The sequence below is a fragment of the Glycine soja genome, chromosome 17, assembly GCF_004193775.1.
Source record: "Glycine soja cultivar W05 chromosome 17, ASM419377v2, whole genome shotgun sequence".
In the NCBI taxonomy this organism is placed as follows: domain Eukaryota; kingdom Viridiplantae; phylum Streptophyta; class Magnoliopsida; order Fabales; family Fabaceae; genus Glycine; species Glycine soja.
In genome coordinates, this window is record NC_041018.1 from 754817 (window position 1) to 780566 (window position 25750).

Below are 25750 nucleotides of genomic sequence, written 5' to 3' on the forward strand. Positions count from 1 at the left end.
AAAATTTTCATTCTGATGTTTTATATTTTTAAAATGTGTTATTTTTTTTCTAATTATTCATTAATTTTTAAATTAAAAAAATTAGAATAAAACTTTTAAAATTTAACGTATTAAGACAAATCAACCGTAATATATAATAGATTACAAGTGACACTAATTTTTTTTTTAAAAATAATTAACTTTGTGGAGTGATGACTAAAATCTGTCATTATTTTTATTTTATTTTTTTAAAAAAATAAATAACTAAAATAATCATCATCTCCTCTAATATTTTTGGGATCTCAGAGTAAAAAATATAATATTATGTGAATTGAATGAGTCAACACATAATCGGGTTAAAATTACATAAAAAATTCTTATATTTCTCATCAAAAAATAAAAATAAAAACCTTTCATACGGGGTATATTGTTGGAAATAGAAGCCGGATAAAAAATGAGAGTTCTCTCTTTCCCGAACAGAACATTCTAATGGAAAATTGAAAAAAAAAAGTACACTTTAAAAACATAAAGAATCCTAATAAAACTTTTAAAACTTAATATATCAATACGAAATAATTATAAAACATAATGGATAAAAAATGACATTAAATTAAAAATAATTGAGTTATAACTTATGAGTTTTGGTAACAAGTGTCATTAAAATATTGGTTAAAAAATTAAAAGAAATAAGTATTTATTGTGAAATCATAAGAGATAGCAAAAAATAAAAATAACACAATTTTACACATCCTATTAAAAACTTTTATCATTTTAGCTTTTTAACCAATACTTCTAGGACATTGGTTAACATTTGCAATAATTTATTATCTAGACATTTTAGCTGTCTATTTTTTTTTTTCTTTCAAAACATTTAAAATTTCAAAGTCTAATTAATATATTTTTCTCAAGCATACCCTTTTTTAATATTCACTGCTAGTGGTTCAAGTATGATCAAGATATTAAATGAGAAAATTTTAGTTCAGATATAATAATTTTTAGTTTCAAATATTTTTAGTATAAACAGCTATTGATTATTCTCCAATAACCTTAATCATAAAAAAAATATATGAAGGAGACAATAGACATCCAAACATAAGTGAATTCACCATTTTTAAAGAATCTAAACATCAAAATCTCAGCCAAAAACCATTCATCACAAAATCAACAACACGTTAAAACATTCTTTTAATTCAGCCATAAGGATTTCTGAATTTCTTTAATAACTCTGGTATTTCATATCCAAGCATATCATCGACGGCTTGAATCATTTTGGGCTTTAGTTTCTCAAATTTGTCAATGCTGTAACCACTCAAAACCTCTCTGAAGTGTTCTACATTGGGAAAGTCACCAGCTGGTAGATGATACTCCCTTTGAACCTGTTTAGCAAGATTAGATATGATAAGAATTAAGAAATTAAGGGAAATAAGGGAGAAGAAGGGGAAGGAGGAAACCTTTCTAAATTCGTCTTCAAGATTATCTATAAGCCTTTGTTGAGTCTTAGCTTTGCCCATCATTGCCGGCATCTCATTCCTAAGATGACTAATTATATATGCATGAATTTTAGCAGATCTGGCACGTTTCACAAATTCATTGATCTGCACGATTCCAACATCAGATTTTAGAACCAGATATATTATAAACAAGAATTAGGAGGATTATTAGAAAGATATTGTATGAGGATATGGCATTACTCGTAAATATAAGATTGCAGTGATCTGCCATATGCACATAATTCACCCATTTGCATTACCAGGTCAAACAATATTATCAAAATAGGATCAAAATAGGACCATACCCGACTGTCGCATGCCTTTCTTGGAATATCTACCAAGTCTGCCAGGAGATCATTCTGTTCCTTCTCAAAGAGTTCCTGTCCTAATGGGCCAACAAAGCCTTTGTTTATAGGCTTATCATTAAATGAGCTGCAAAGAAAAGTAGGATAAACTTACTACTGAAGAATGTCAAATTAAATGGAGAAGGAATCAATAGATGTGATGTGAAAGCAATTTGAAACATCGACAAATGCTATGGATTTAAATGTGAATTTCAACCATAAATTGTTAAGAAAAGACAATAAAATCAATTAGTCACCAAAACTGAGATTGAATAAAAATCTTATGCTCAACTGCAGCAAGACAGTGCAATCTTAAATGAATGGTTAAATACATGAATTGATCCATTGTAAATAAAGCATTAATCGTTAGCTGTATTTGAAAGATGAGTAACCTACCCAATATATACACGCACAACTTCTGGAGTATTCAGAACTTTCCCCAAAGACCACATCAATGCTCCATAAACTCTCATGAGCTACAATATTAAAATCAGGCATAGAAGTGAGTCAAAGAGTAAATAACAAATTTATTTAGATGAGGTTAAATTATGTTGTCGATGCTGCATTACTTGTTGAGTATCAATTTGGTCTGCCTTATTCAAAACCACACGTATCTTGTCATCATGACCGTGCAGAGACCCAATAACACGTTTAAATTCATCACTAATGTCAAGTTTATGAGGATCAAATAGGAGAAGAATCAGATCACATTTCGCAGCAAACCAAGAAATAGCGCCAGTGAAGTCATAACTTCGTTGAGTCCTTTGCTTTTCTCCAGATAGGACACCAGGAGTGTCCACAAATGTTATTTCATCTAGCAGCTGAAAGAAAAAATTGCTTCAAGTTCAAGGAACTTCGACAAAAATGAACCACCAAAAATGAAATTGTAAATATATAGAAAACTCACTGGATGTGGCATTTGAGAACATTGGAACTTCGACAAAAATGAACCACCAAAAGTTGTAAGTCCACTAAAAGGCATATCAGCATCAACAGCTATTGTATTTCCAGGAATGCTCCTTTCATCAGGACCAGACTACAAGTAAAAGTAAATTCAGATTTGAACCTCCATGAGCACAAGCAAAGCACAAATGAAAACAACAAGGGAACAAATTAACAATTTTCAAAGCCAGTACTAGAAAAAAGAAGATTATGGTACCATGACAACAACAAATCTGTCAGTTGTAGGCTCTGGTCCAATGTGTGCTCCTGTGTGAAGAATTAAAAGGTGACAAATGATCAATAAAGTAATTTATATCCCTCGATTGTATACTTTTTGCATGAAGGATTTCAAATAATATTATCTACAAATTAACCAACCTGGATAATCACATCTTAGTAAATGTTTTATAAAGGTTGTTTTCCCAGTGGAATATTGACCAAGGAGCATGACCATTGGTTTAGCATCAAAATCACTGTTGGTCTGAAAGACACACCACAGACATTCTTAAACTTAATATAATCACATTTGTATGAATAATATGTCATGTTAATTAATATTGGGTGTATATGTCACTAACCAATAATGGAGATACAAAATCATTGAATCGATAGGTGACCTCCAATGGCTTAAGCCTCTCCACATACAATCTCTTCAAGCCATCAATTATTGATGTAACTGCACTTAGAGGTAACTATAATAGACCAAAATTTCATGATCAGAGTATACCTGACAAACAACTGAAATAAAGCAAGGCATATGTAATATAGCTTGAAAAAAATGAGTTTACAAATTCTCCAATGTTGCCTTGCATTCATCAACTGATTCATCAAGGCAATGAATGTAAGCAAGATGAATCGCTATCAATTCTGAATGCACTTACCTCTCAAAATAATTCAAGAATTTTTTTTCCTTTAAAAAAGCATTCACTAATTAACAGGTGTCTTTTAATTTTTGCACCAGAAAAATAATTATCATTAGTTCATTACAGTCTTCAAATGGATATACAAAATTTAAAACATTTTTACGTATTGGTTGTTCACCTGTAAAACCAAAATGACTTTTCGTCTAAACATTTTTTTTTATATATATAAAATAAAGCAAACTACTTATTTTTGTCAAAATGGGCATCTATTTTGGGGACTCACTTTCTTTACAGATTTTGGAGCAGCCCATGAATTGAGTGGGAAAGGCTGAGGTTGAGCAGTCCCTACATTATCAGTAAAACAATACAATCAACATCAATTAAACAGTACAATGTCATGAATGTTGAAAAAAAAATTACATGTCTAACCAAATATATCAGGTTGTGCATTTATTGTCAAACTCTTTGTTTTCTGAAAAAAGAGGAAAAAAATTAAGAAAAAGAATCAACAGAAATATTATGATTTAATTGATAAAGACAAAATAAGATAAAAAAATAAATAAAGTGCTTACTGCTATTAGAGCATCAAGCCCTTCCATTACTGGAGATTTAATATTTTCCTTGTCAACTGAAACCAAAAGAAATGGAATAATCAAATGCATTGTACAGAGTGAATACTGAATATTACAAAGTATTAAGAATAATAGACAAAAGGGAAAATAGTCTCTTTGAATCCAATAGATAAATATATGTTCATATGGCCTCAATATTGTAAATCATTATTACTCAAATTGAGACCAACACCCTTCCTGTTTAGGTGGCTCAAGAAGTTTGGTAGGTTATCCATTTCTATTAGTATCAAGACGAGCAGATTCTCAGTTCTGTTTGCTCTGTCAATGTTGCTTAAGATTTAAAATTATAGTACATGAGACATAAAACCTCAATGAAGTGAATGAACTTTCTTTTATGTATATGATATATTAGTTAATTCAGTCTTGTGGTCACACACTGAATTGCTAGTATCATGCCAAATGATTCACAACTGACATATAAAAGAGGTCATGAGACCTCAATTCAGCATCCTTACAACCACACATTGAACCCGTATCATGTTTCACAAGAAATAGAGGAAGCATCTGACAAGGTAAAGATCAATACAAACAAATAACAGGCATGAGGGATACTAAGTGAACTTACTTTCAGTTTTAAGGATATCTGAGTTGATATCGTGTCCTACCTGTGCCAGGGCAACGAGCTGTTTATTTCAAGAAACATTCAATTTTAAAGTCAGATTAATTCTGATATCAGGTCATCCATATTAAACACCAATAGTCAATATTTCAAAACCCCAAACCTGCATTGCCATAACAAACTCTTGAAAACCTAAATATCCTTGTCTTTTGGCATCAGCAATAGCCCAAACCTACGGAGGGAAAATAGGGAAGCATGGATGAAATTTCACTAAAATCGGAAATTCAATTAAGCCAAGTCAGCTTATGAAGAATGAATATAGCAGGAAAAAGCATTCCCGTTACTTAATTAGAGAATGGCATAAAAGGAATAAATACCTGCTTGAGTTGAGAGCGAGATAAGTTGGAGAGAGCAAAGAATTTGGTTGCATCATTTCCAGTGATGCGGCCATCTCCGTCTACGATCAAAGACAAAAGAATTAGTTGTATCCGAAAGGAAATGAAGAATGAAATGAAGCGAAGCAGCAAAACCTGAGTCGGCTAAGTTGAACCATTCCTGGTAAGTCTTCAATTGCTCTTTCGAACACGAATCGATCCAATCGGATACTGTTTTCATCTTCGGAACTTAGAGTTTGATTTGACTAATCCCTAAGCGAGACAAGCGAAAGCAACTCTCACCCTCGATCTGAAGGGTTTGCTTATAGTTCAGTTGAGAGTTCGTTTCCTTGCTTTTCAATTTATTCGAAATGAGAATCGTGATTTTGTTTCATAGTGATTAGCGGCGGCTAAGATCGTGTTTAATTATTTGCTCGTCATGGGGCCCTTAATTTTACGCAACAAACATGGATTTACGGATACGCTTCTATTCTCACCGTTTTGAACTTTTGAATTGCAGCGCCACTATCCGGGGCCCCAGTTCTGCTAGATCCATTAACAAAACGGTAATAAAGAAGTAGCGTGTATAAATATACAGAAATTACCGGTTTTAATAAAACTCGTTTTCATAAATTTAAATTTAAATCATTAAACATAAGTAATTGAGTCATGTCAAAATAATTGAACTTTAACTGATCATTTATAGAGTAATTTTGCTTCATCAATAATAATTTAAGTATTGATACTTGAATCTTATTGGCCATTATAAAAGGAATTGAAATCTATCGATCTCCTAGGTATGTCGTTTTGAATTTAGTCCTAAATTTTTTTATTAAAAAATTATTGAAAGACAATTTCTACTTTAGTACCTATTCTAAGAAATTATCCTTATATCATATCATATATAAATATTTGAGAAATAAAAAACAAAAAAGTTTAACATTATTAAGATTTTTTTTCACTTTGCATCAACCAACTAATAGATTTTGTTTAGTTAACTATTTACTTATTGTTTGCCACTTTACTGAAGTATATAGTTCATGCTACAATTCTCTTCTAAAAAATTGTTTCTACCAAATTTGACATTAAAATAAAATAAAAAAGTTTTATGGCAATCATAAAATATGCTTTCTCACTTATTTTGATAGCATCATGCCAAAAGAAAACTTATATCTAAATATATAATTAAAAGATGAGACACCAATTTATATAGAAAATTGATGTATCGATTAAAAAACATATTTTAAAAGTTATTGAATAACATAATAATAGTATAAAAGTTTACACCAGTGTAAAACAATTTCCATTATTCCACAATTGTAAAGAGTTACATATATAAAAATGATAAAATATCCCACGTACATTAAAAATTTAGGGTATACAGAAAATCAACGGCATTTTTTTAGTTCTTGAACATAGATTACAAAGTCTGATGCAGAAAAAAGAATGAAATTGTCCGGTTTAAAGGTTGAGAACTCCCGTGTGTCAGGGCAAACGACAATCCGAGTTCATTGGCTTTCACTCGAAAACAAACAACAGCAGCACTGCGTAAAAACCATGAAAGGTGAAGTATTATGAAATGCTAACCGTTGAATTTATTCAGTCTTTGACATACAATAATATATTTAATTTCACTATTAATTAATTTTCAACCAACCATTTTTGTATATATGATAGGATCAAGTAACTATTAGAGATATAAATTAGTTTAATTGGTTATAAGTTAGTTAAATATTAGTTTAGTTGGTTAAGTTAGTTATTAGCTTAGTTTGTTACAAGTTTAGTTATATAAGGTCAGATATATTCATGTAAAAATTGATTATTTGAGTATATAAAGTAATATTCAAGTTTCTCTTTTTTCTTCTTTCTATCTCTTCACCTTCAACTTTATCATAGTATCAAAGCAAACGAAAATACATCCTATTTTTTCTCTCTCTCTCACACACACTCACCACTCATCATTTTCTTTATGGAAGATCAAAGGTATTAGTCGTTGACTATTACAATCACCAATGGCAGCCATAATCGGTTGCTCCTCTTCTCCTTTCCGTGACTTCCAACTCAACACAAATTCCAAGTTAAGGTTATCGTAGTTTGTCAACAAGCAAAGTGTTGTTCACCTGACCATTTCTGATCAAGACAAATCATATGAGCATATACTTGGAGTACCAAAGTTAAGAGCAACCAGAACAGTTTTTGTGAAGATAAAGGATATTAGTGGGAAACGGAAGAGGAACCAAAACAGTTTCCATTTGCATGGCTAGAGTAAGTTTCTTCATGTCTAGCACTATCGAGTTTTTGCTTACAAGGTGTTTGATTAAATGCTTTTGAAAATTTTGACTTATTATTTGGCTTGTTTTGATGATTTTAGCTTCTGCCATTTGTGGTGGTTAAGCATTGTTCATTTGTTAGCTTCTATCATGAATGGTTAAGCCTTGGTTATTGTTGGTTCACAAAGTGTTTGTGAAAAGTCCTCAGAGAAGACAAATTTTGTAATTCTTCTATTTTGTTGATGTAAGCTTCTGTTGATGGTGATTAAGTATTGCTTAAGCTTTTGTCATGGATGGTTAAGCATTGAATTGTTGTTTTGCTTCTGCTCTTGATGGTTAAGCCTTGTTGTTTCTGCCAAGTGGTTAAACTTTGAGATATAGTTTCTGCTTGGTGGTTAAGCTTTGATAGTTTTATGGATTAATAATGATTTGAGCTTCTGCCAAATGATTTTGTTGTTGATTTCGCTTGATGGTTAAGTTTTGATGCTTGTTTTGGACTCTTGGAAGAAATTTGAGAAAGCTAAGTTGGCCAAAATTTTTTAAAAATTTCTGTTTTGAATAATGTATTTTCGGCATGTTTAACTATATTTTTAACTATATTTTAAGTTTTCAATACCTTCCAGCTTGCGGGGGTAGAGGTAAAAATGAGTTTAGTTGGTTATAAATTAGTTAAATATTAGTTTAATTGGTTACAAATTAGTTATTAGTTTAGTTAGTTACAAATTAGTTACAAGTTTAATTATATAAGACTTAATGTATTCATGTAAAAATTAATTTGCTCATTTGAGCATTATCCCAAGTAATATTCAAATTTCTCTTTTTTCTTTTTTCTATCTCTCTTCCTTGAACTTTATTTGTAACAAATTAAACTAATAACTAATTTGTAACCAACTAAATTAATATTTAATTAACTTGTAACCAACTAAACTAATTTTTATCTCTAATAATAATATTACCTTGGATAAAATGGAGGAAGGTCTGCCACATTGATTCTGGATACTAGAACAGTTGTTTATCGATGGTGTCTTACTAGGCATGCGGCCAGACGCAATTTCCTTTTCTTTTCTTATTTCGCTGAATATAGCAGTATATCCTTCTCCTGATTTAGGGTCTGTGACATCCCAAGCACCAAATTCTGGTACTAGTGCTGCTTCATGGTTCTGTCCCGGACAACCCATAAACGTGATTAGTAAGTAAAAGCATTTAGCTTTAGATATCAATAACCATTGTGCAAGGAGCCATTCATATTTCATAAAAAATACCTATAATTGTCTATTAACTAAGATTTAAAGAGAATGAGAAACTTATACCACGTGGTCATTAATAAGGGAATGGCTTCCACCTCTGCCTTTAATATTGTGATTTGATGAAGAGAAGCTACCAATGAAATCTGACTTCACTCTCTGAATGACAGAGTAATCGGAATTGCTTCTTTCACTGACAGATTCTGTCGTGTGATGGGAATGGCTTTTAGTATTGCTTCTCCCCTCCTCATGGTCATGTTCATGGCTTGTTTGTTCTAAAGAACTAGTACTATAGGAGCGCATGCGCATACGAGTAGAAGAAGCCTTCACTGCTTCGTCACTTTTTTCAACTCCTCTCATGTATAGATTGAAGACCTCCGGATTTTGTTCTGGGTCGTTCGGATTTATAAAAGGCTTTTTGTTGCGTGCATTATCAAAATATACTGTGTATGGGATGTTGTCACAGTCCCAATTACCAAACTTTGGGACATGAGAATGCTGACATTTACAAACACTTTGTGAGAGGACTCGGGATCAAGGATTGGATACATTTAAATCTGATGAATACGTTGATTCTCTATTCTTAATGATGGTTCTTGCTATTGCTAGCTAACAAGGGGTTAAAAAATTAATAAATGATTTTTTTTTTTATAAACAATTTCGTTGTGAGTACATTGAAAATCACGCATAAGTGTATTAATAAATAATAAAACTTCTCGTAGTATTACTTTTTTCATTTGTGAAACTATTCTCCTCAAAACACAATTAAATCTTACTATCAAAACAAATAGTATAAAATCATTCAAAATTATGATGTATGTCAATTAGTTAGAGGCAACTCCTCAGACAACTATATATATATGTCAGTTAGCCACCTCGCATTGTCTAATCCCGATTGGATTTGGCTTAAGGATACACAAACACCACTGTATTTGTAACTCACTAACTTGGCTTTGTTGGAACTTATTAGTCCCCGCCATCAATGAAATTCTCCTCCAGTATAAAAAAAAGTTTAGACGGTTTGCAGCTTAATTTTTACCCAGTACTATGGGACAATAAAATTAACCTCTATGCATATGAAACTGAGTATATTTTTTTTCCTTGCCTCCTAATAAATTTTTGTAGGACGCTTTTGATGAGTAAAAAACAAAGTCACCTATTTAAAAACTATGGGCATTGCGAAAGAAAAACACTATGAGAAGGGAACATGAAAAAGAGGAAGAGCTAGTTCATCATGCTTTAATAATACCTATTTATCAGATTTTAGAGCAGAGAATATATAGTAAGAACTCTTACCGTCATATTATCGAGAGGCGAGACAGAAGTCGTGGCAGAGCAATTATGTAATGACGAAGGTGCACAAGATTCAAACGGTAAATATGAGGACATGACCAACAAAATAAATCGATGGTTACAATGCTTCTTTTATCTTTTTCTTTTGTACAACTTCTTTAATTTACTATATGTTGAACACTAAAAACAAAAAATGGCATCGCTTTCTTCTAATCTACAGTTGGTTTAATTGTATTTTTATTTTCTCTGTTTTATTCATTTAGTAAATTTTGTTCTTATAAATTTAAATTTTCGTATTAAATTATATAATTTTAAAAACTATAAAAAAAATTGGACGAGCAACGGAAAGTTACCGTGTTATATGAGAATATAAATTGGGCGAGAAAATAATAATATGGGTAGATTTTCACCATTGTACTTCTTGACTGAAATCAAACTTAGAAAGTTTATGGTATATTGTGTGATAACAAATTTCTGTATCGTCTTAATCAGGGATCTAAGTTTAAACATTTATTTTAGACCAATCTTATGGTATATTGTGTGATAACAAATTCCTGTATTGCCTCAATCTATTCTTTTATTTCTAAATAGAATTTTAATAATTTTTTTAAAGACATTATAAATGATAATAAAAAAATCATATGACAATATAATGTATTTTTTTACTGTGTATTTAAAATATAATTTATATATTAAATTTATTTACTTATTATAAACTTAGTTATATATAAAAAATTAAATAGTAGTTACTTTTTTTAAGAGTAAACACCACTTAAATGCTCTCCACCAAATCATGAATTTCAACTTGTAAAATCCAGTGTATGCTGTCCACAAAACTCGTGTGATTTAATTTTGTTCCTGCAACATACATATGGGAGAGATTCACCTAATGGGTTATTTCAAGAGCCAAGAAAATGAATGAGTGAGAGATAATAATTTATGTATGTAAACCTTTATTGTGTAATATAATTTTCTTAGAAACGTGAAGAAGTAATTAAAGAGAACCATGACACGGTTGAAAAGCATGCTCAATGATCATGCAAATAAATGTTTTGATAAGCGATTGTTTAAGGATTTTTTTATTTGTTAAAAATATAATATTGAACATACAAAATAACACATGATAAAAATATAAATAATAGATAATACAAATAAAATAATATTAAAATTTATTAAAATACTTAATTTTAATTATCTTAATATAATTTATATCAAATTTAATGTAATTATCAAAATAAAGAGAGAAATTAAAATTAAAAAAATATTATTTTTTAAATGATTATGTTAATTAGTTATTATTTTTTAGGTTATTAAATATATGCGTAAAAGTAGTTGGGATCTGAGACTGTCCTCGTTTTGCTTATTTGTGTTCTCCCTTAGGTTTTTTTCCAAATCAATCGTCTACAAGTTGATCTTTATATTTTATATGTTTGACTTGATTCCCCATCATGCATCCTTCTTTAGATAAGCAAAAGAGTAATTTTCACTGTATTATTAGCAGAATGCCTCTATGCAAAACCTTTGGTCTTATGAATTGTGTTATGTTTCACTTCAACGAACAAGAAAAACACTCATTATTCTCCAGACCAGTAAAAGTAACAATGGTCTCAATTCTCAAACTCAGCAAGAAACGCTTCAAACGTCCTAGAAAGCAAGCCATTATGACCATCATAATCAAACCAAAAAGGTTACAAGTGTATCAGCTTTTGAACAGAGTCCACTCGGCTCAAAGTGAAGAAATTTTAAACACTTACACGTCCTCTGCACTTTTTTCGACTTTTTAATCCAAAGACCAAAACAATAAATCGGACAGAGAAAAATAAGGAGAAACAAAAAAGGAAATGTAGACGAGGAACAATCGATTCGCCAATCAGAGAAAGGGCGACCGAAACGATGACTCGCCCATTAGGGTTAGTTATTCCTCAATGTTCAAACAATGGCAGAGACACTTTCAACAGTCTCTTCATCATTCTCATAGAAATCATCGAGGCCTTTCTTTTACAACAAATTAAAAACAAACAATTGAAACTCACATGATAAAATTAATCGCCAAACCCTGTTATTCCCTTCTACGGCGTCGGCGTGTTATTGAGATGGAGACTTAGAGAGTGTTCATCTTAGAGGGGTCAATTCGATATAAACCCTAACCACTGGACAAAATTGCCCCGCCTCCTTCGCGTATTTACAAAAATGCCTCTAAACCCTTAATAATAGAAAGGTCAACGAACAACAGAAGATGAGATGTTTCAACAGATCAGAGGGTTGAGGATAACGATGATACGGTGGACCTACATCTGATAGGAACGTTAACTATCTATCTAGGGTTTCAGACACGCCGAGGGAGTTCTCATTCTCATTCTCATTGAACTCACTAACTAAACTAAGCTACCATTTTTCTTTATTTAATCACACACGCTATCTTCTTCTGGACTCTTCCACTGGTACTTGCTGTCCAATTTTTCATTTCGTGCGGCTTCTCACTGGTAAGTGTAACTCTCTTTCTCCCATCTATCTGTTAATTTGGACTTATATTCATTGCAACGATAATTTTAGTTTGTGTGGATTTGAATTTGAGTAAAATAAGTTGCGCGTAGGGAGGACAATAATATGGGGAAATCAGGGGGTAGAAGAAAGAAGGGTGGTTCGAACTCAAACCAAGGTGGTGCGGTTGATAATTCGGGTTCAGGTGCAGCAGCAGCCCCAACGGCTAACGGTGGGGTGGAGGTGTTGGATTCGTCGATATTTTTGAAGAAGGCGAATGAGCTGAAAGAAGAAGGGAATAAGAGGTTTCAGAACAAGGACTATGCGGGTGCTCTTGAACAGTACGAGAGTGCTCTTCGTTTAATCCCCAAAACGCACCCTGACAGAGCCGTTTTCCACAGCAACAGGGCCGCGTGTTTGATGCAGATGAAGCCCATTGATTATGAAGCTGTCATTGTGGAGTGCACCATGGCGCTTCAGGTCCAGCCACGCTTTGTCCGGGCACTTCTCCGCCGGGCTCGGGCGTTCGAGGCCGTTGGAAAGTATGAAATGGCTGTGCAAGATGTGCAGTTCTTGCTGGCAGCTGATCCTGGTAACCGCGATGCCTTGGAGATTGCCCAGAGATTGAGGACTGCATTGGGGCCACGCCAAGAGGCCCAGCAGGACCTCCACAGTCGCCCCTCCCCGGCTGCACTTGGCGCTTCGGCTGTCCGTGGTGCCCCTATTGCTGGATTAGGGCCTTGTTTGCCAGCTCGGCCTGTGGGAAAGAAGGGAGCAAATTCGGTGGTTGGATCTGTTGTGTTGCCTAATAATAACAAGCCAGACAAGTCACAGCCAGTTTTGCCAACCGAGAATGGTCCTGACACCAAGTCCCAGTTGCCAAAACTGGTATTGAAGCCTTCAAATGGTTCTGTGAAGCCACCTAACCGTAAAAAGGAAGATCACAAGGAACTGTCATCGACCATTCATGGGCAGCGTTTGGAGGTTGCAGTTCGGTGGAGACCATTGAAACTTGTTTATGATCATGACATTAGGCTTGCCCAGATGCCGGTCAATTGCCATTTTAGAGTACTAAGGGATGTAGTAAGCAAAAGATTTCCTTCGTCAAGTTCTGTTCTGATCAAGTATAAGGATTGTGATGGTGATTTGGTTACTATAACCTCTACTGATGAACTCAGATTGGCAGAGTCTAGTGTTGATAGCCATCTCATGAAAGAACCCGGGGAAGATAAAAGTGATTCTGTAGCAATGCTGAGACTGCATATTGTTGAAGTTAGTCCAGAGCAGGAGCCTCCTTTGTTGGAAGAAGAGGAAGAAAAACCAGTTGAGAATGAAGGGGTCATGGGAGAAGAGAGTGGATCTCATTCTTCTCTCAGTGAATCTGTCTCTGAAGTTGCTGATACCGAGGTTGATAAGACTGCGAAGGATACTCCAAAGGAAAAGCCAGGAACCACAGGAGATACTGAATGCAAAGAAGTGGAGATGGATGATTGGTTGTTTGAGTTTGCTCAACTTTTCCGCTCTCATGTTGGTATTGATCCAGATGCCCATCTTGACTTGCATGAGCTTGGGATGGAACTTTGTTCTGAGGCACTTGAGGAAACAGTTACTAGTGAGGAGGCTCAGGATCTATTTGACAAGGCAGCTTCAAAATTTCAGGAGGTGGCTGCTTTGGCTTTCTTCAACTGGGGTAATGTTCACATGTGTGCAGCTAGGAAGCGGATTCCCCTGGATGAGTCAGCTGGGAAGGAGGTAGTGGCAGAGCAGCTTCAAGTGGCTTATGAATGGGTCAAGGAAAAGTATTCTTTAGCAAGAGAGAAGTATGAGGAAGCACTCTCGATCAAACCAGACTTTTATGAGGGATTGTTGGCTCTGGGGCAGCAACAATTTGAAATGGCTAAACTTCATTGGTCTTTTGCACTTGCTAAGAAGATAGATCTATCAGGCTGGGATTCTAAGGAGACACTTCAACTTTTTGACAGTGCAGAGGAGAAGATGAAAGCTGCAACAGATATGTGGGAAAAACTGGAGGAACAGAGGGCAAAAGAGCTAAAGGACCCAAATGCAACCAAGAAAGAAGAATTATTGAGAAGAAGAAAGAAACAAGGTGCTACTGAAGGTGAGTCCTCAAGTGTTGGAGGTCAGGGTGAAATATCTGCAGAAGAAGCTGCCGAGCAAGCAGCTGTCATGAGATCACAAATTCACCTCTTCTGGGGTAATATGCTTTTTGAAAGATCCCAAGTTGAATGCAAATTGGGAATGACTGGATGGAAGGAAAACCTGGATGCTGCAACTGAACGCTTTAAGCTTGCAGGAGCTTCTGAGGCTGATGTTTCGATGGTTCTGAAGAATCATTGCTCAAATGGAGATGCAAAAGATGGAGATGATAAAAAGGTTGAGAACCCACAGCACAATAAGACTGTTAAACCAGAGATCAACAATGCTAATCAAGTATGAGATAAATGGTGTGACTTTGAAATCTCTTTTGCATCTGTTCCGTTGAGTCTTGAAATAGGACTCTGGAGTCTGGACAAAGGATATGCTTGTTGTTCAGAGTTCAGAAGAGGGATATCTAATTTTTTTGAAATAGAAATTGAAAATTTAGGGTGCCTTAACTAAATGGTTCTGCTCTTTTTTTTCTTTTCTCTGAAGTTCTCAGTGATCTAATGAAGGGAGATTATTTTTTAACATTATTTGCACAATCATTTTTGTCCCCTGCTATGTTCGTAGTGCTGATGCAACTTAGTTGAGGCTTGCTTACTTGCTGAAATCTTGACATTTGTTCTGTTAGGTCTTATTTATATGTTGAATGTGTTATTGAGTGTATAAGTTATAACTTGAAGTTTTATAGGGTTATGTCTCAAATTTGTCTCGATCGTTGACAGAGCTTTTGTCATAGGCATTTGAGACAGTGAGTGGAATTAGTAGGGGTTTTGAAGAAAGTTTATTTTGTTAAGTTTCACTCTGTAGCTGCCTTATAATATGCTAACATGACTTATAGGAGGTTCATAAGTCATTTTCCAAAAAATACCTACAATCCTTTTACGGAGTTTCTTAAGAAACTTCATGTTAGTGCCCAGAAAAGTATAAGCAAAAGTGGAAAGCAATTATAGCAAAGGAAACAAAATATGAATTCCTCCAAACCTTGAGTATCCATGCTCATAATTGTTTCATTGAAGTTGCTTACTGTAACAAATTTCATTAAATATGAAAGTGGTAAGATTTTATCAAACATTCTTTACTAATTTGGTAAATATTCTTTACTGTAATTTAGTGATTAATTCTGATTGTGGAATTGATTTCATCTTGGCAACCATGCGCGAAGAGTATCCCCTGTGACCTGTTTTGTCATCGTCCAGCAGCAACATGATTTATTGCATCCATATGTAATATTATTGCAGGCCAATTAACTTGCCAGTTTGTCAAAGGAGTCTGGAATTTTACCACTAAAATGTTTACTGTTTAAGTTGGAGGGATTCTAGGTTCTAGCATATATTATTCCCATGCTCAGTGGTGATCTCTCCAGAGAGTTTATTATAACTGAATATCTACTGCATTTCGTAAGGATGAGAGGGCACCCAACTCACTTGGAGTACAACCACGAGTGCCATTCATTTGTAGTTCAGTAAATCGCAAGAGTTTTTCCCACTGATATTGGAATATTCCCGAAAAAAGAAATGTAAAAGAAAATTTCTCACAATATGCTTTTTTGCGTGAAATTTATTAAAATAAGAAGTCTGTTCTGCATGATTTAGTGATTTTTAACAAGTTATACAGAGTATCTTTGAGTGTATTTTTAACATTTCTCTCTTTAGAAAAAATTAGTTGGTGAGAACCTAAGAGCATTTCTAATGGTGCACTTAAAGTGCAGGTTTTTAACTCAATTTTCTTGAATCCTACCGTCATATTGTATTTAAGAACTTTTAACATTTTTTTGTACTTCAATGGTGTAATTATTTAAGAACTTAAAATGAGGTTCACATGTTATCTAACAAAATGTTTTTTTAATCATAAGAACCCGGTTCTCACAGCTGAAAGCTATATTATCCCCTTTCTATGGTAATCTTGAGTAAGAATTAACTCTTAAACCTAAGAATCTAACAGAAATATTATTGGAGATGCTCTAAGAAGTTCTAAAGTTACTGTCTTAACTTGAAATGCACCTAGGAAGTTGTTTGTCTGAGATCAATTCGTAAGAGCTACCTGCAATGGAACAGTTCCATAGGCACTCAACCAGAAAGATAATTCGATAAGGCATTAAAGGTAATCCAGACTATAAATGACTGTTAGAGAGGTGAAGTGTTTGCAAAATTTTGGATTTACCAAACAAATATGGAATATGTATGGCCTATAGAGGATGACTAAGGATTTAGATGGCTTTCGACAGCTGTGAAATACTCTTATGAGATGGTATTTACATTTATTATACTTAAATAGTTTTAATTCTTATTGAAAAAAAATATTTATTAAAAACAAACTTTGCTTTATTTTTTAACTAGCCATTATTATTTTATGCAAAAAAAGTATAAAACACTTCAAAGACTTTTTTTTGTTTAAATTTAAAAATAATCTTAATGTACAATTTCTTAATTTTTCATCCTATAATTTTTGGGCAAAATTTTTAATTTGCATCATTGTACATTTTTTAAATAATATTTTGTTTAAAAATCTAACATCATTACATGATGTTTTTGTAAAAAAAAAAATTAAAAAATAATAATTGAGGAGTGACTCATAATTTTTAAGCTCCACCATTCTCAAATTTGTCATACATATTATTGCTTTACTGCTATTTTCTCCTTCAGCCAAATCAACGGTGACAAAGCTTATGAACAATGATGTTGAGAAAGGTTTTACAAGCATTGGAAACTTTATCCTTACAATGCCTGTTAATCCAAGTATGAACTTGAGTGGAGAATAGTAGCATTGACGAACATACTGGTTGTCACAAATGCGTGCATATATAGGTCAAATTTCTTGGTCGTGTGCTCTAATTCTTTGTCAACATATTCAACTCAACTGTAATGTATAGTGAGTAATTTTAGCAGCTTTGGCCGGGAGGTAGGCAGATTAATGGTCCTTCACTCCTCGTGCATGGTCCCAATTGATCATTTTATCACTAGATGAAATTGTCCATGCACCTGTTATTAAATCAGACTAAACATTGAAACCATAGTCTATTGTTAGTTCTTGAATCAACTAAATTGATCTACTTTTTTCCAACTCTTATCGTGATGCTGTTGGAAGCCATTCGGGGTTGATTTTGCAAATCCAACGATTATGCTTTCCTACCTACTTTGGATTCTTAATATTATCAACATTCTTGTTTGGTTGCTTTCCAATGTCAAGGGATTGATAATAATTTAATGCATTAGTTTGTTTTTCACAAGGAAACTTGGAATTCACAAGAATTACGTTACCAAGGAGAAAAACATCTGTAAGGCACCGAATTTTCTTTTTAAGAAAATAAACTGTTATGGCAATAGAACTTGACAAGGACAGAGAAGTTAGAGACTGATTAATGTACATGTACTGCGTATAACACACCTATTGACCTCATAACCTGTATGCAACATTAAAACCATGTATGTACGACAGTACGAGGGGGGAAAAATGGAGAAAACGTGTTAAAATTTGGACCAAAATATCCATAAAAATAAGAAAACGTCAACAAATGTTTTTAGAATACTGATTAAGGAATAAAATAGAAATTTTTTATATGAAAAATATTATTCACACTCTTCACCTGATTTCATATAAAATATTACCATTATTTTTTTTATATATAAAACCATTTTATTTACTAATTCTTAATGGTACTAGTTGGGACTATTTGGTTCAAAGAAGATGAGAACAAAAATCTTGATTAAACATTTTGTTTGGTTTAGAAAAATGAGAGAAATATGATTTTAATGAAAAGGAGGAGAAATATTTCTTTTCCTATTTGATTAATAAGAAAAGGAGAAAATTTTAAAAATTAATTTACTTTTAAATCTCTACAACTTTAGATTTCAAAACACAAACAAAAGTATTTTAATAAATACACTTGAAATATATTTTGTTCCTCTCCATTTCTTTCATTTCCACCATCAAACACTAAACAACTGAGCCATAGAATGATAGAAATAACTAATTAATAACTAATACGAATAAAAACTAATTAATAACTTAATTAACTATGTGACAGTTACTTTTTTTTAGGTTTGCGGTAAGTCCTCCAAATTTTTATATCCAACATATCTCCACTGTGTGATGAGATGATCCAAGTACATATTTGAGTTTTTTTTTTTCCTTTCTTTTTAATTCAATTCATCATTTGGATATTGAAGTTTGACCCAATTTCCTAAAATACATCCATGTAAGAAATACTCATGGAGAGTTATGAAACTAAATTATTGAAGAAAGCACGAATTACAAGAATTATACGATATTTCCAATTTCACAAACCAAAATAGCAAAGGAAAAAAAAAATCCTCCACTAGTTGTTATGAAAGGTTCTAGTTATAGGCACTTTTTTATAACATTAAGGTGCTAGTAGGATATGCCAAGTACCAAATCCATAGGTAGGCAATTTATTTTTTTATTACTTTCTATTGTATGGCAAGAATATTTCAAAGCATGATAAGCCAAATGTAACAAAAAAAAGAAAGAAAAGAAGAAGCATAATAAGCCAAAGAAGAATCATGGGAGAGAGTTCTTTATAAAATAGCTAAGATCGGGTTACTTTCTAATAAAAGAAGTGCATCAATACATGACACCAACTTAACCATCACATATATTACACAAATAAACTACCATATCAAGCTAATGCTTTATTTTTGAACTATATATTATGCTACACATGCTGCATAACGGAGCATCCATAGCAAATAAAGATAGCAGTAATCTTAGTAAACATATATTATATTATAATTAATATAATGCTTCAATCTGAGGCTTAGACCGTTGCTATGGGCCCTAAATTAATGTTGGATGACTCCGTGGCCTTCATAGCTTCAAATCTTGGCTCTTTGTCCTGGAATTTAAGGCCAGCATAGAGCTTCATGTAATCATCAAAAACAAACTTAGGATAAACTTGGCTAGTCTCATCTTCCTTCACCAAGGCCGGTGCTGGAGCGATCAATGCATCATTGCCTGGATTGTAAAACGAGGCTATGGACATTCTATTACCATCCGTTTGAGTAATTACACGGTGCATCACACTCTTGTATTTGCCATTGGTGATGACCTGTTTTGACCAGAAACAACAAGCTGTTAAATTAATGAAGAAAGTTAATGTTACATACATTCTTTCCCCCCAAGTATGCCACCTTTTCTTTGAATATGACATTTTAAAAGTTTCTCTATTATCAATCGGTCAAAAATCATTTTTTAATATAACTTTTAAGATAATTATTTTAAAAATTAATAAATTTTAGTATATATGATGTTATAATTAAATGATCATATAATTTTTTTACTATATTAATATATATATTATTTATTGTATGATATTTTAGCAGTTTAAATATTTCTTTTGTCTCTTTAATTTAGTGTTTTTTTTACCATTGTAATTTTTTTTTATAATGTTTTAATTTTATAAAATATGTTTATTTTATTTTTCGTATTTACAAGTTCTTTAAACAACATTTTTGTCACTATTTAAAACACTTTATTGTTCAATGTATCATCTAAAATATTTTAAAGAAAAAAAACAAACAAATTTTGCAAAACAAATGTTTTTTTTAGGCAACAAGATGTGAGATTTTGATAAGGTGAGTAATATTAAGAAAGAGGGAGCAGGGGATGGGTAAATATAAAATAATAATAATAATAATATACCTCAAGTTGATCTCCAAGGTTGATGACAATGGAGTGGCGCATTGGGGGGACATCAATCCAGTGGGCATCCTTGAGGAGCTGCAATCCACTGACCTTGTGATCTTGGAAGAGTAGAATGATGCCACCAGCATCTGTGTGGGCTCTCAGCCCCTTTATCAGCTCTGGCTTCGGACATGGAGGGTAGTTGCTCACTTTTGTTCCAAAATTTGGTCCCTTTGACCCACAGAACACCTTCTTCAGATACCCTTTCTCTAGCCCAAGATTCTCACACAGCAACTCAAGAACTAGCTCCGCCAGTTTCTCCAGTTCCACGGCAAAATCCTTCATTACCTTCCTGAAAACAAAATGACCTCTGAATGAAACACAAAACTAAAACAAGTAGAAATAGAGGTTTTATATCTATATCTATCTATATATATATATATATATATATATATTGGTGTATGTGGAGCAAGACCTGTAATCTTCATCAAGATCAGGGATCTCTGAGATGTTAGAGACAGGAAGATGGCGCAAAAAGAAAGTGCTTTCCCAGTCCAAATCATTGATTTCAGATTGAGCAGACTCCAAGCCTTTGCTTGCTACCATTTCTTGGAACCTTTGCTCCATACACTTTTTGTAGTGCTCTTTTGTCATCCTCTCCACGGTGTCCATCATCAACTCTATGGATATCCCATGGTTCACCAACTTGAGAAAACAAAATAAAAACAAAGAATATGTTAGCCTTTTCATTTTGAAACAAAAATATGAAGGAGAATAGATTTTGCTTAATTAAGAGTACCTCAAAGAAACCCCAGTTCTCACAGGCATCTTTGATTATCTCCATGGTTGCTGATCTCTCTTCATTATTCAGGTTTCCCATGTCAACAACTGGAAAGTTCTCCATTTCTATCTTTTCTCCTTTGTTTTTCTATATATCTAACCCTTAATAGCCTATGTGACTATATGCTGTTAGGAGTGCCATTGTCTGCGATGCAATTTATAGGCCCTCGGCTTCAATGAGACTCTCTAAGGAACAAATTATTTAATTCAAAAATATAAAACATAAAAAGATTAGTGCTCTTCATGGGTACCATGATATTAAAATTCTTACGAAAATCAATTAAATACATATAATTTTTTTTCTTCTTCATTAAGAGACAACTCTCTCTCCTCCTCCTTGTAGGTGCTGTTCTATTCTCATAGTAAGTATTCATAATTAAAACATGATACAATTGATAAATAATTTTTCTTCTTAAATATATTTATATATAGTTTGTGAAAATATTTCTTCTAAAAAATAATAGTGTGGAAATTTGATAATATAAATTCTTTTGATGTTTAGATAAAATATTTTGATGTCATAATTTGATTTTCTTAAAATACACTACACTTGAAAGTATAATTTGTTAAAATACGTTTTTAAAAAAAAGATATATAAGTGAATATACTTTATAAAATCTCATATAACATACACGTACGCTCGCGCAGACAATTACTTAATTACACAGTCAGTTGACATTTTTGATTCTTAATATGATTATGAGAATCAAATATTTTCAATTGGGTAATAATGTACGTAGGATTCAATAGTAACATTTTCCTTTGTTAACCAAATGTGCAAGGAATAAATATGTATAATAATATTTAAGTTGAAGATTAATAAACTTTTTGATTGAGCAGTGTGCATTAATTGTTATATATATATATATATATATATATATATATATATATATATATATATATATATATATATATTTTAAACAAAGAATTCAGATATTTTCAAATCCCAAAATTGAGTGGTAAAGATTAATTTCTTTAAATACTGAATCTATTTAAAAGATCGACTTTTTTATTATGTCACACTGTTGTATTGGTAAATAACGGGAGGTATGAAGCTGAAATATTTACGGCAAATTATGAAGGGATCATTGTTGTTTTCACCATGTATATATTCTGTAGTGCCACTCACAGAGAATAAAGAAATTGGGTGGGCAACTTTAATCTGGGGAAATGGAAAGAGAAAATGGATAAATAATGGGAAACAAAATCTAATCTCAAAGTTCTAAAAGACATGCAGGAGAGACACTCGTGGAGTATGTGCGTGTTCACACCCTGTGGACCATCCCACTAGCTACCATCTTTTGTCACACAGAATGTGGCCTTGATACTCACACCCTAGGGAGTTTGAGTCATGCATCTTCATTTTTTGTAGGAAATGATGGGACCCTATATACTTCTTTGGTAGCTGTTCATCCTCTCTTAGTTTCTTCATCAACTCATGATCCAACCCCACATCCACATGTGGCTACTAACTACTAAGGGCTAACTTTAAAACTCCCACCCCATTAATATTAAATAAACCTCCACTGTGTACAGAAAATGTTACTTATCAGTTTTATTATAACTGTTGTGTAAAGAGAAAAATATTTTTCTTAAAATAATTATTATTTTATTTTTTAATATAATATTAATTATTTTTTTTATTTATATTTTTATAATATTAATGGTGAATAATATAATCTACAATAAATTAATGATGAAATAAACTTAATTTTATAAAATTATTATACTATTTTATTTATTTATTGTTTTTTTATTTGTGTAAAACATCTAGGACTACAATTATTATTTTAGGATGAATGAAGTATTTTTTCCTAATTTATGTAAAACAATCTTAAACTACAATCTAGCACTACTCAAACATCAAAATCACAATTATCTTAATATCTACTTTCCACCCAAAGAGAAGATAAAGAAAGTAAGGGTGAGTTATCAAAAACATAAAAGGGAGGGTGATATTCTAAATCTAATACTCCACATTCCAAATTTAATTTTTTTTTTCTATAATCTTAAAAATAATATAATATTTATTTATAAACTGGTACTTGGTATTAAAAGCACTTAGGCATTGATAGAAACAACCACCACGTAAATTAGTAGAATGAATCTCAACTCATTCATATATATTTTCTTAGTTAGTGAGTGTGGTTGGTTCCAATAATATATACTTGACTTTTTAAAATTAAATTTTAAGTTTATGTCTTGTGTTTGAAAACAAAAATTGCCTAAAAAAGTTAACTTCACGATATTATGGATATATATATTTGGGTTGAAAAGGCTTTATCTCCTACAAATGATTCCTCTAACGTACTAACTAGAAGAAAAAATGTGTTTTCTTCTCAAGTAGTATAGATCATTTACAAATAATCGGATTATAAATGTTTATGTAATCTATGCACAAGCTCTACTCATTATTTTTGGCTGTCTTTTTACAATATTTAATTATTAGTTGTGACTTGTGACAAAGGCAGCAACATTATCATTTCATCAGGGAAAAGGGAAAACGATAAAAGCAACGCATGCCATAAAAAGGTAACCCTTTTGATCACCGCCAATTGCACTAATAAAGGAATCAACTAACAAGACATGCATTGAGAGATTTCGGGAAATGTTTGCCGCATAATTAAATCCTAAACGATGATCTTCTAACTCAACATGTAAATATAACATTATTTACCTAAGCTATCATCGTACGTTTTTTTTTCGTACATAAACATTTATTTTTATTCTTACGTTTAATTATGTCACTCGTGACATATTTTTCTCTCTATCATTCACTAAATAAAGCTAAATCTTAGACTTAATATACCATCATATTATTATCATGCATATATAGAACCCAAAACTCACACTAGATTGAACACATGCATAAACATAGGTTTAATTGTTTTTTAATGCAAAATCGAATATAGGTTTAATTGTTAATCTTTTTCTTATAGTTAGTATACGATTTCAATCTCTCAATGATCTTTTATTTAAATTTCAGTTGTTTGGTTTGAAAAAAATCACCTTTAATTGCAAAATGATGTATTGTTAATTTTTTATTATATTTCTCATTTAAGAAAAATATACAAGAACAACAATTAGAAAACAAATTTTTATTATTTTATTTTATAGTTTTACTATTTCTTTACACAAACTTAAAACAAAAAACAGGAAAAAAAAATCTTAAACCAAATGCCCCCTTAATTTATCAATTATTACAATTAAATACTTTCATAACTTTTTCTTTATATAAAATCCTCAATTCTTTGTTATCTGGTTTAATATAGGCCAGGTTTGAGATAGAAAATGATTTACAAGATTCAAAAGTTGAAAAACTGATAAAAAGAAGAAAAGAATCAAAGATTTTGTAGATATAAGAGATTAAGGTCATGAAGAGGAGAAGTTTTGAGATTTTTTTAAATGACCTGCTTACAATAATAAAAAATTAAGAGAGGAGATTCAAGAAAAAAATCTTTTAAAACATGAAATCACATATTAATCATAACTAAAGGTTTTTTTTTTATAAGCCAAACGGCGTATTATTAATATTCAAAAGAAGAGAATAAAACAATGCAACATATATCCCCAAAAAAGAATAGTAACAAAAAAGTTTATAAGTACAATTGATCAGTCATAAATATATATAAGTTGATCAGTCACCAGGTACGAGTTTTGTTGACTTCCCTACGATAACATTGTATTCCTCACAAACAACCAAAAGTAATCCTCTTTACATGAGTATAATTTTGATCAGCATTAACTAACCCAGAATTAGTTAGCTAGCCGTTGGTCTTTTTCTCTTTTGTTCCTCTTCCTTTTCCTAATCGAATATAATGTTAGCCATAAATTGTATACCTGAGCAAATGGCACGAATGTCTCACTCTCTTTGTGTTTTCTGTTTTATGTTTCTTTCTTTTTTGAGGTGGAAATGGCATGGTGGTTAATTAATTACTAATTAATTTCGGTTTTCTGTATGCTACTACTAAACAGTGGGCTTTATCTTTCTACAAACAGAAACAAACAGAAATATATAATAAACAATGTTTGTTAATTTATTTTAATTCGTACAATAGCATGGGCTGCACAGTGTTGACGGGAATTGGACTCACCAACTTTCGGTCTCGACTCACATGCAATGTTACTTTCTATAATGGCAGTGGCAGATTGTGTCTCATGTTCTCGTTAGTTCATTAGCATTTCTTAATCACGAGCAAAACTTTGGATGGATGTTAAAACCATAACAGTTATGTAGGAAACTAACACGAAGCTGCATGCCGCTGAATTCCCTGTCTCTTTTTCTTTATCTGATGTCATTTCCACAAACCTTTGATTACTAGTGGACTATAGAGTGATTTGGTTAACCTATAATCTTTAAAAAAGTTAATGACACGAACTGAGTTGTTGAAAAGAATATATATGTGGGTCAACATATATGTAACTTCGATTAAAACGTCTAGATCCATTTCCAATCCAAGCTTAGATCATTTAATGGACCGTTATGGTATATTGGTATCTAAGAAAGTTCGTGATAACATTATCAAGAGGATTTTATTCTGTTCTTCAGTCAAATGTTGAACAAACAGGTGAACGCCTTTTCCAACGTGAACAGCTTGCGAATCCAGAGATAACTTTAAAAAATGATAATTCGTAT

At 32.2% G+C, this 25750-nt stretch overlaps 4 protein-coding genes and 1 non-coding gene across 5 annotated transcripts; 1 reads left to right on the forward strand and 4 right to left on the reverse strand.

Moving 5' to 3' along the window:
- Window positions 1-1058: 1058 nt before the first annotated feature.
- On the reverse strand, window positions 1059-5693 carry LOC114391930 (EH domain-containing protein 1-like). Its single transcript, XM_028352946.1, has 16 exons — window positions 5340-5693; window positions 5187-5266; window positions 4973-5041; window positions 4816-4873; window positions 4191-4246; window positions 4048-4090; window positions 3902-3963; window positions 3334-3447; window positions 3134-3236; window positions 2973-3022; window positions 2721-2849; window positions 2383-2634; window positions 2210-2289; window positions 1775-1901; window positions 1431-1574; window positions 1059-1355 (listed from the first exon to the last, which is right to left on the reverse strand). Exons 1-16 carry the CDS (start codon window positions 5422-5424, stop codon window positions 1170-1172), a joined length of 1638 nt encoding a protein of 545 aa, XP_028208747.1. The 5' UTR covers window positions 5425-5693; the 3' UTR covers window positions 1059-1169.
- A 793-nt stretch (window positions 5694-6486) lies between these two features.
- On the reverse strand, window positions 6487-10017 carry LOC114391931 (RPM1-interacting protein 4-like). Its single transcript, XM_028352947.1, has 3 exons — window positions 8764-10017; window positions 8410-8613; window positions 6487-6727 (listed from the first exon to the last, which is right to left on the reverse strand). Exons 1-3 carry the CDS (start codon window positions 9055-9057, stop codon window positions 6692-6694), a joined length of 534 nt encoding a protein of 177 aa, XP_028208748.1. The 5' UTR covers window positions 9058-10017; the 3' UTR covers window positions 6487-6691.
- A 1814-nt stretch (window positions 10018-11831) lies between these two features.
- LOC114394314 lies at window positions 11832-11964 on the reverse strand. Its single transcript, XR_003662719.1, has one exon. It is a non-coding gene; the product is annotated as a small nucleolar RNA snoR111 (small nucleolar RNA).
- A 315-nt stretch (window positions 11965-12279) lies between these two features.
- Window positions 12280-15313, forward strand: LOC114391929 (protein CLMP1-like). The gene is made up of 2 exons (XM_028352944.1): window positions 12280-12473; window positions 12585-15313. The coding sequence occupies exon 2, from the start codon at window positions 12598-12600 to the stop codon at window positions 14926-14928; it is 2331 nt and encodes a 776-aa protein (XP_028208745.1). The 5' UTR covers window positions 12280-12473; window positions 12585-12597; the 3' UTR covers window positions 14929-15313.
- Window positions 15314-19137: 3824 nt separating this feature from the next.
- On the reverse strand, window positions 19138-21257 carry LOC114392269 (1-aminocyclopropane-1-carboxylate oxidase-like). The gene is made up of 4 exons (XM_028353328.1): window positions 21074-21257; window positions 20750-20979; window positions 20293-20626; window positions 19138-19699 (listed from the first exon to the last, which is right to left on the reverse strand). Exons 1-4 carry the CDS (start codon window positions 21176-21178, stop codon window positions 19409-19411), a joined length of 960 nt encoding a protein of 319 aa, XP_028209129.1. The 5' UTR covers window positions 21179-21257; the 3' UTR covers window positions 19138-19408.
- Window positions 21258-25750: the final 4493 nt, after the last annotated feature.